The 9,799-nt window shown below is 41.8% G+C and overlaps 2 protein-coding genes across 3 annotated transcripts in view; both read left to right on the forward strand.

The window, feature by feature from the left end:
• The window catches only part of shmt1 (serine hydroxymethyltransferase 1 (soluble)), a 251,794-nt gene that overhangs the window by 49,062 nt on the left and 192,933 nt on the right, over positions 1 to 9,799 (forward strand). The window lies entirely within an intron of this gene.
• med18 (mediator of RNA polymerase II transcription, subunit 18 homolog (yeast)) lies at positions 3,004 to 5,652 on the forward strand. Of its 2 annotated transcripts, none has more exons than XM_010787085.1 (3): positions 3,004 to 3,315; positions 3,930 to 4,030; positions 4,986 to 5,652. In XM_010787085.1, the coding sequence occupies exons 2-3, from the start codon at positions 3,958 to 3,960 to the stop codon at positions 5,540 to 5,542; spliced, it is 630 nt and encodes a 209-aa protein (XP_010785387.1). In that variant the 5' UTR covers positions 3,004 to 3,315; positions 3,930 to 3,957; the 3' UTR covers positions 5,543 to 5,652. The 2 variants fall into 2 exon arrangements, with proteins under 2 accessions (XP_010785387.1, XP_010785450.1); XM_010787148.1 differs by having other exon boundaries at positions 3,004 to 3,290.

Genomic DNA, 9,799 nt, shown 5'->3' on the forward strand with positions numbered 1-9,799 from the left:
AAATTGGCTTACAACAGCGTCTAAGGTTTATTAAATGAAAACTAGCAGACTGAAGAATCTGCAGCGATGGGCTGCTGGCGCCCTGCACCTGCCGTTGCCACGCAGCCTTAATGTCCACAAAGCTTGACCTCGGCAAACCCCGGGGCTGAGTTAGCGAGCCAAGCCTTGACTCATCAAGACGGCCGCACACCAACCGCTGTCCTCGCGAGGCACAGCTCCTTGTGCCCCTACCCTAGGGCGCGGGAAGGGGTCTGAGGGCGCCGTGGCAGCACCCCTAGCGGCAGGCAGGGGGTGCGGAGCTCCCCTGTCTGATTATTATTTGACGGTTATCTGCTGCTCCCGCTCTGCATAATTGTCTAATATGTAGCAATAAATTCCACCATTGTTGGTAAAATGGATATTTTGGCCTGCCCCCGAATGGTTTTTTTCTGTAGCCCCGGACAATTTACTCAATAATATGAATACATTAACGTGCCTTTACGTGAACCTCATCAAGACACTAAGAAACGGACGGCAGGACTGTAATTATCCCGTGTTCAGTGAATGCAACAGAGGCAAGGCACCAGACCAATCAGAGAGTTGGATGGAAATAAAAGTGTGCTTGGTCATTCAAAGCTCGCGCTCGTGTTGTGTGCCGAAATAGCGCATTTAGTCGTGTGTGAGAGAGGGGAGAGAGGGACCGTGCCAGCAGCAGGGCCGTGTTGTGTAGCATCCTGGTTAGCTAGCTGGCACTAACGGACATGACGGAGCTGTTTGTTCCACAACAAGCTGGGAGGGGAGGCTCTCCTGCTCAGACTGAAGAGGGTCAGGTGAGCTAAGGACTCTCTGAGGTTTAGATAGTTTAACTTTAGTCCTAAGTTATCTCAGTGGGTCTCAAACGGTTTTGGTCAAGAAGTTATTCAAAAGATTATTTCCGCGGCCACCTTCATAGTGATCATTAATAGTTATAAAAAAAATAAGAAGAATAAAGGAAAAACATTATAAATACTATATGGCAGTAAAACAGAATACAGTTTTGAAGGGGAGTGATTTGGTAAAATATCCCATAAAAGAAAAAGAACATCTGCCTTAACAGTTGTGTTTCATCTGGTGTTTTGGGAGAGATGTTCACATAATCTCTTAATGTTGCCCTCTCAAAGTGGCACCAGATTGATGCTTTTAACTTCAATATTTAAAAAAATCCTTCCCGGGGGAGCTCCCCCCCGGGACCCTTTTAGAGGGAGTGAGGTCCGCTCCCCCCACTCGTAAAAGTAGCACTTTACCCATGCCTAATATGCCGGTAGCGTGATTATCGAGCCCTTCATTGTAACAGCCGCGGGTTTACTGTGGTTGGTTGCGTGGTGGGAAGTCTTTTTGTGTGCGTGCCTCTATAGTGCCGTAATAGGGTTTACTGGGGTCCAGCACCGTCAGCACCCCCACTCAAAGATATTCCCGGCCTCTGGCCCTACCATCAATCTGCGTTGCCCCAACCACCCCTTGTACCACCCCGCCCAGCATCCTCCCTCCGGTGCCCCGGTGGGCCTCCCACTACAAGACGCTAACCCTTGCAGCCACATTCAACAGGTACTATTGGGCCACCAACCGCTCAAGACCAACAGACCCAGATGATTTGGGGTTATAAACCCAACCAGGTGAACTGGGGTCGTATCCAGGGAGGATTTGTTTATCAGGAAAGAAGCGCCTTTTGCCATTGCATGGTACAACAACAGAACCCATGACCTTTGAATATATTCGTTAAAGCAGACCCGCAGCCCTCTTTTTTCCACTGTAGACAGGTTTAAAGGTAAATTACGTCCTTCATCTGATGCGGGCTTTTACTGTCAGGTTTCTTGCCGACTGAGAACACGCATTTAATTAGACAAAGATAAAGTTACTGGCTGAAGGCATGCCATCAAAAAGAACATTTCATGTGGAGAGTTTGTGGAAGAGAGAGACAGATCATGCCGAGGAAACAAATAAGGGAATGAGTAACTTGGTGCCACACCAGATCAGCTTGGGCACGCGAAACGTTATACGTGTCAGCTGGTCGTTTGATATTATAGCCTTTTTTTAGCATTGTCAAACCAACTTCCCCTCACTCCAGAGGTGGACCCACAATTCACTCAAGCATGTCCGAGCCAGGCGTGGGGTCTTCTATCGACTGTTTGAGTATACGCTGCACAAAGATGCCAGGAGTTTGGCCAAAATAAATGTTCTTCCCCTGGTCTATGGGTGTAAACCGCGGGCAAGCCTTGGGACAAACATTCCCACTCTCCAGCAAATAACCCTGGGACCCGAGTTTAAAAGTAAGGCCTGGCCTATAGTAGGGCCCTATGTCAGAGCCCTAAAAAAATTGTTAGTTGGTTTTATGGAGAAATGTCCAGTGGGTAAGCAAGGTCGTGTACCTTACTCCCACCACATTTATTGTATCTTTAGTTACTGCCATATTTTGGATTAATTAATGTGAAATATAGGGAGGCGTGTGGTGCAGTGGGTTGTGCGTTGGTGTTGGGATCAGGGGGTCAAACCCACTGCAGTCAGCAAGTCGTTGTGTCCCTGGGCAAGACACTTCACCCCAAATTGCTCCTGTGGGGATTGCCCAGTATTGAGTATGTAAGTCGCTTTGGATAAAAGCTTCAAACAAGTGACATGTAATGTAATATACTTAACTATGTAGTATACAAAGCAATTGAAGCTGTATCTTTACCAGCTTTGATAACACTTGAATGCATCAATAATCATAATCAAAACATATCATATAGCCTACATTATTCTGAAATGGACCAATTTGCACAATAAGTATACTTTTACTTTTGGTACTTTAAGTATATTTTGATGATATTTTGACTAAATAAATGACATGACACGGGTTGAGAAAACCTGTTTTCTGAGTCATCATTGATTTACTTTATTTTCTAGCAAAAATACTGCTCCACAGTCCAGTAGGTGGCGGTAGTGCACTTAGTCGTTGGTTTCCAACCTCCAATCAATCTCTAAAAAGAAGAAGAAAATAAAATATTTTCCTTCAATGTAACCCGTGTTCATTCTCTCTCTGATAATAAACGGAGCCGTTTTACTTTAATACACTATTGGTTTCCACAGGTGTATATGCCATCCTATTCAAATAACCTAGCTAATAATTTAACCTTATTACGGTTATTTGGATACCACAGCATACGTGATTGTAGATCAATATTTGTATCTAATTTCGCTAACTGCTAGCTAGCTGACTGGGTAGCTAATAGCCTTGTGTTGAGGCTTTTCTACACCGAAGACAAACACATCAACTTCTACCTGTTTCAACCAAAAAGGCAAGGGCTGTTTTGCATTTCTCAGGTAATGAAGCAAGCTACTATTTAGAGTGTTTTGCTGTTAGCTGTGAACTAACTAAGTGAATTAGCTAGCTCGCTACATTAAGCTAGCACTGGCTGTAAGATACTTGTAAACAGAGGTGGAAGAAGTGCTCTTATCCTGTACTTTGAGTGAAAGTAGAAGTACAAGAGTGTAGGAATACTTTGTTACAAGTAAAAGTCCTGCAGTCAAGAAGTTACTCAAGTAAAAGTACAAGAGTGTTGACATCAATATATATACTTAAATGACCAAAAATGTACTCATTATTATTAAATCCAGGCTGAAGACTTATTTTTGCTTTGAATTAAACTATTCATATTTTACAGTGCACTCTAACTTGTATTATTCTCTATTTGCTTCTTCTATTCTATTAGCATTTTATAATGTGATTCTGTTGCTCTATGCTTAATGTTTTCCATTTTTTTCCAAAGCACTTTGAATTGCTTTGTGTTGAAATGTGCTCTATAAATAAACGTGCTTTGCCTTAAAGAGCTTCAAATCTTTACAGTACCAAATAAACACCAAACGGTACATGAAGGCGGTATCAAATCATCCAGAAGACTGTACAAACAAAGCTAATTTAAATCTTCCTCTTACAGAAATAATCATCGTTGTGGCTGAGAGAAGATGGAAGCTCCTCCTGTTACATCGATGCCTGTCACCGGGGGCGCCGTCAATATGATGGAGTATCTGCTGCAAGGTAAGCTAGCGTTAGAAACACCCACAGCTAAAGACTTTGTAGAAGTACAAAAGTAGCATAACATGGAAATACTCAAGTAAAGTACAAATATCTCAAAATGGTACTTAAGTACGGTATTCAAGTAAATGTATTTGGTTACTTCCCATCTCTGTTCATTTTACATAAGTTGAAGTACTATTACTAAGGTCCTAAAATACTCCACTACAAGTAGAATATCCTGATTACAAAATGTTAAAGCATCAAAATATACTTGTAAACAAATAGTAGAAGTACTCATTCTGCCCAATAGCCCATTTCAGAAAATTATGAAGTACATAATCTAATAAATGAATTTATAGTATCAACAGTAAAAGCACTTGTTATGCTGAATGGATCTTTTCTCAGTATTATATTATTATGGTCATTGTTTTGTCTTGTTTTTATACATTTAAGAGCATTTAAGTATTATAGTCTGTCAATGTGGACCATATTTAGAAACTTTAAATACTGTGTGGATTAGTAGTACAGTACTGCATTATACCATATCAGCATATCATATGTTTTATATGTAAAGAAGTAACGAGTACCTTTGAGTGTTAATAGAAATGTAGTGGAGTAAAAGTATGATGTTAGCCTCTGAATTGTAGAAGCATAAAGTAGCATACTTTCCACCACTGGTTTTACAACACTGCTTTGGTTATATGTGTGTTTTTAAAGGAATGAAAATAGAAATGGTAAATTTTTGCATTTAAGAAAACAGACACATTTATATGACTATAATACATAACAAATATTGTATGTGTGTTTTCCTATTACTGAGAACAGTTATGTGGCATTCAGACATGTGAGAAATTAAAGTTTAAAAACCAACACTAAGTGCCATTTTATGGATGTTTGTATTATATGTTATTTACTATATATATTGCAACAACAATGAATTGGTATATATCTGTTTCTCTAATCTTTATTAAAACAGGCAGTGTGTTAGACCAGGCCCTGGAAAGCCTCCTGCATCGCCTCCGCGGCCTGTCTGACAACATGGATCCCGAGACCTTTACAGATCACGAACTGGTTTACCTTCTGAAAGGCCAACAAGGGAACCCTTTCATTCTGCGTGCCCGGCGCTCCCTCTCCCACCCCACCTCCCCATGGCACCTACGCTACCTCGGCCAACCAGAAGTGGGAGACAAGAGCCGCCACGCACTGGTGCGCAACTGTGTCGACGTGGCCGCCTCTCACAGTCTGCCCGAGTTCCTCAACGAGATGGGCTTTCGCATGGACCACGAGTTTACGGCCAACGGACACATATTCCGCAAAGGTGTTATGAAAATTGTAGTTAGCAAGCTGTCACGCATCCTGGTACCGGGGAACACGGAGAACACAGAACGTCTATCGCTCTCATACCTGGTGGAGCTGAGTGTGCTGGCTCCAGCCGGACAGGACACCGTCTCAGAGGACATGCGCAGCTTTGCAGAGCAACTTAAACCTCTGGTGCACTTGGAGAAGATTGACCCCAGCAAACAGAGACACTGATGGGGAACATTAAGTCATCTCTAACTACCATGGACACATTTCTTTTTTATTTTTGTACTCAAATTAAATACATAAACTTTGATATAATGGTTACCCTTCTTGTCATTTTGTTGTGAACAAAATATTATTACTACAATCCATCATTTTCCACAACATTCTGGTCACAGACGTTTTGATATGGTTATCATATCACTAATTTGTGATTACTAATGCATGATTTTGGTTAAATGTTTAGGTAGTTTGTTTACATTTGAAGATGTGTTGTAGATCCCCAAAGTGGTTAAAAAATATAAAAAAGTGATATGTTTGGGAACAAATGTCATTAGTCAGAAAAATAACACCTACTGGACAAATGATAGTTATTTATTTAATAATGGTACATCTTTGACATAACATACAGTCTATAGAGAGGTACCTGACATTTTAATTTGTTTAAATGGTTAAAGTTCTTTAAGACATTATTTGATAAAAAAGAGAAAATAATGGGTTTATTTATCTCCATAAAGCACCTTTAACACATACCACATATATCAGCTTTGATTTATTGCTATGTTTAACCCTCATGTTTTTAAAATCACATGCTGACTAGCGTATTGTGAACACATTCATTATAACCCACTAGGGGTCTCTCTTGCTCTTTGTGTAACTGGCCATCTTTCCATCTGAACGCAACCTCAGATCATCTACAAGAGCCCTGGTTGCCATGGAAATAATTAGCTGTGAGATCTGCACATCTTTTCCCCCCACTCTAATTAGCTTTCTCAATTGCTTAATGATACATAGACCTGTAAAAACCTTCCTTTCTTCCCCCTGAACAAAAGCATTGATTTTCCCTCTCTTCCCCTCTCATTTCTACTGTTAACCCATTAGTGCCTCTTTCATGGGAACTTGAGCTGGGACTATTACACATGAAAGCACTACCGCTGCCTTCAGGTTCTCCTCTGCTCATGCTCCATTCCAAAATGGCTTGTACACCAGTGTGTAAACATTATGGCCAATCTGCTACAGACACTGATGTAACTAATGCACATCCTGTCAGTTATGATAATAATGTGGGCAATAAGACATGAGTGCTTCTAATAATACCTCAACAGGAAGATGCATTTGCAGCGGTTGCGATGTAAAGTGACCGTGTGCGTGTCTGAAGGGAGCGCTCGAGGGCAGGGTGCTGTCTCTACGTGTTGACCTACCTGCAAATCAAGGCTGAGGAGGACAAACTCGCTGAGGTGGAAAGGTGAGTTGACACTGCTTCCAAATACATTCCGTGCACCTTCATAACTTCCCTTTGGATTATTTGACATCCTTATATTGAAGGGGGATTCTTTGAAATGCTTGTGTTTGGGAAGAAGCTCATGTTGCACCACATTTTTATATTACACAAAAACTGCCCGTCAATGGAAGCCGATTATCTGATGGAGACAGTTTTATGTTCCAACTACCAGAAGCAGACTGGCCCTTAGGTCTAAAGCATGATGTTTTTAGCTCTGAGTGAATTATGTATTAAAGAAGAGGATGCCTCCTTGCCCAAGGCTTTATATGTCCAGCATGGGTACACTACAGTCTGCTGGCTTTCTTCCACTTAAACTTGTGTTTAGCACAGTGGTCTTTGGTGATGAGCTGGACTCCCACTGCACCTCCACTCCATCGCCTGGAGAACAGAGGCAACGCTAGGCTAATCAGAGTCTTGGCATCAGGCCTTCTTGGCTATTGTGGATGTAGCCAACCACTGACTTCCACAAGTGAGGGATTTGACTTGTTGCTCGGGGCATAATGCTATATTCTGCATGGTTTATTTTAAAGAAACTGAGACAAGTGTGAGAGTATTTTGACGCATATAGGCGAAAAATCTTGATATGAATATGGAGTCACAAGGGGTTAGAGTTACAGTATGTGACTGATCATGAAACGGATTACTTTTCGTTCAGGGATTGTTCGGAGAGAGATGTGTTGAGTGTAGAATCTTACGGTCATTGCTGTTTTGAATTCTAGTCGTCTAAAGCATTTCTATCTAATACAAATCTATATAATGGGGCTGACAATGAATCACATTTTTATAAAAAAAAACTCTTTAGGGAGTAGTCAATTGCAACTCGTACAGATCAAATATGTTAAATACCAATTTGTATGATGTATTGTGGCGCTTCAGAGATATCCGGCATAATAATCATATTCTACATACTTCACCTAACTTGCGTGTTTCATACAGATCCATTTGAAAAATCCAGTACAACTGTATTGTACTAGTCTCTTCCATGTTTTTCACACTAGCCAATACCGTGATTTGTATTGAATGGGTTGGGATTGTGTTGTATCATCAGCACTGTCCACTCACCTTTACTCTCTTTTAAGCAACTCTGACATTCAGTTTATTATAATGCAATTATGCTCGCTGCACTTTTAAGTGTGAGAGCAGTGCACATTGATTTTCCTCTTTGGGCAATTCAGTCGTTCTGGCTCTTTAACTATTAAATAAAAATTAATTGTCTACAGCAGATAGTGGTTGTTAATTATATTTTGTTAGACCTCTGAAATGGGGAGAAGTGCCATTACCTGCACATGCCTGTACTTTCCATTCCATAACACAGTCCTAATTAAAACTCTTGGCACCAATATTGTCTTTGATGCCTCTAAACATAATGCTCATAGTTGGCAGCACTCGTGCCAAGATGCCACAGAAAGCTAGCTCTCGCTCGGGGCAGGAAGTCCTTAAGTCATCCCACTTTGGGCCGCTGCCACCAAGGGTTGAAATCCAGCTTGGTTCACTCAGGAACGTCCCCGATACTTGGATTTGAGCCCTCTCCTTCATGTGTCATTGGGAGTCCATATGCTTGTTAGACAGTGTGGGTTGTTTGCTGAGAGGGGAGGACAACCAGGGGGAAGTGTTTTCCCAAACAGGCATCGTTCTCCCAAGGGTGTTCTTGTGGCTTCTCCAGCTTCCTCTCGTCCTAATCCCCCTAGGGACGATGGTTGCAGGGAAACATTGCACAACATCATGAGGTTGTGGGGGATGTCTGGAGTGACGGGGGGCCAAGGATAGAGGATGGTCCTTGCTAAATAAACGTATCCGAGACGTTTTTCCGGGTACGGGCACAGAACTCTGCCTTGTTGTTGATGTGGTGCTCTGCATTGCTTGTGGCTGGCAGAGGTGATTACTGCTGTGCAGAACATGCTGTTCCAGGATCAGCCAATCGGCCTGAAGCCAGCCAGGCTGCCTCTGGAATGTCTGGTATGGGGACGGTGTAGCAGTCCGCCTGGAGGGGACCGAACACATATGTAGTTTTTAAAGCTGTCTGGGCCTCCCTCCTCTCTGTCCTTCTGAGTTCCTCTGAGTCTTGTTTTGAAATCCTAGTTCTGCTTTCAGCCTCTAAATCTGATCTTTTGTCTTCACAACTACTTTTCTTTCACTTTGTGTGTAATCAAGATGCATTGTGTGGTCCTTTGTCAACAAATCTGTCCCTTTGTGTTAGAGACTCAAGGATATATTTGTGACGTACAGTGAGGTACATGATACAATTTGTTTCTCGTTAATCAAAATGATAGTTGCAATAGGGCTTGAAGACACAGACAAACTATTAGCAACATGACATTTTACCCATCTGATCCCACTGTGTCATTTTCTATGACACACTATGACACATCCTCCCGCATTTAAAAGCGTGCTATTTTGAAAACACATTTCTCAACATCAGTCATGTCTGAGTGCACGCAGTTGTGGCTATGTTGTGCAACTTTTAAGTACAGCTTCCGTCCATGCAGTCTTTACACAGAGAGGGCGGGGTCCTCAGGTAATTTTGACTACCTTGCTGCAAAGGTGCTTGTTTTGATGGTGCTCATGAACTGTGCATGTGTGCCTCTAAAAATATTAGATTGTAGTCAAATATGTTGAGAACAGTCATTTCTTTATTGTCTGACTGCACAGAATGAATTTCAATGTATTCAGCTGTTGAATATTTTCACTGCAGTCATACCAACATGTCCCCATAGGTCATACTACCCAGAGGTGGTTCAAATGCCTGTATGGAGCGGTAGCCTATAACTTCCAAATGTTATCAGAAAGTGTAGCTCTGTGTGCATTGTTTACTAGAGGTCCATGAATAAGTAATAATATCCCCGCAGCAACCATCAAAATAACAGGTGTGAATGTGCATACAAATGTGAAGCAGACTGTTGCTGTAAGTGAGCTCAGCAAATCTCCTGCATGAACGTGAAAAGTGAGGGGCAGTGTAAGGCTTCCATCCTCATTTTTGTTTTACAGAA

The sequence above is a fragment of the Notothenia coriiceps genome, unplaced genomic scaffold, assembly GCF_000735185.1.
Source record: "Notothenia coriiceps isolate Sejong01 unplaced genomic scaffold, NC01 NC01_scaffold00000285, whole genome shotgun sequence".
Lineage (NCBI taxonomy): Eukaryota > Metazoa > Chordata > Actinopteri > Perciformes > Nototheniidae > Notothenia > Notothenia coriiceps.

Excerpts from the sequence above, each read along its gene's own strand:
- med18 (XM_010787085.1), top strand. The coding sequence starts at position 3,958 with ATGGAAGCTCCTCCTGTTACATCGATGCCTGTCACCGGGGGCGCCGTC. Across the intron at positions 4,031-4,985 it reads GATGGAGTATCTGCTGCAAG|GCAGTGTGTTAGACCAGGCC; the intron begins GTAAGCTAGCGT and ends TTATTAAAACAG.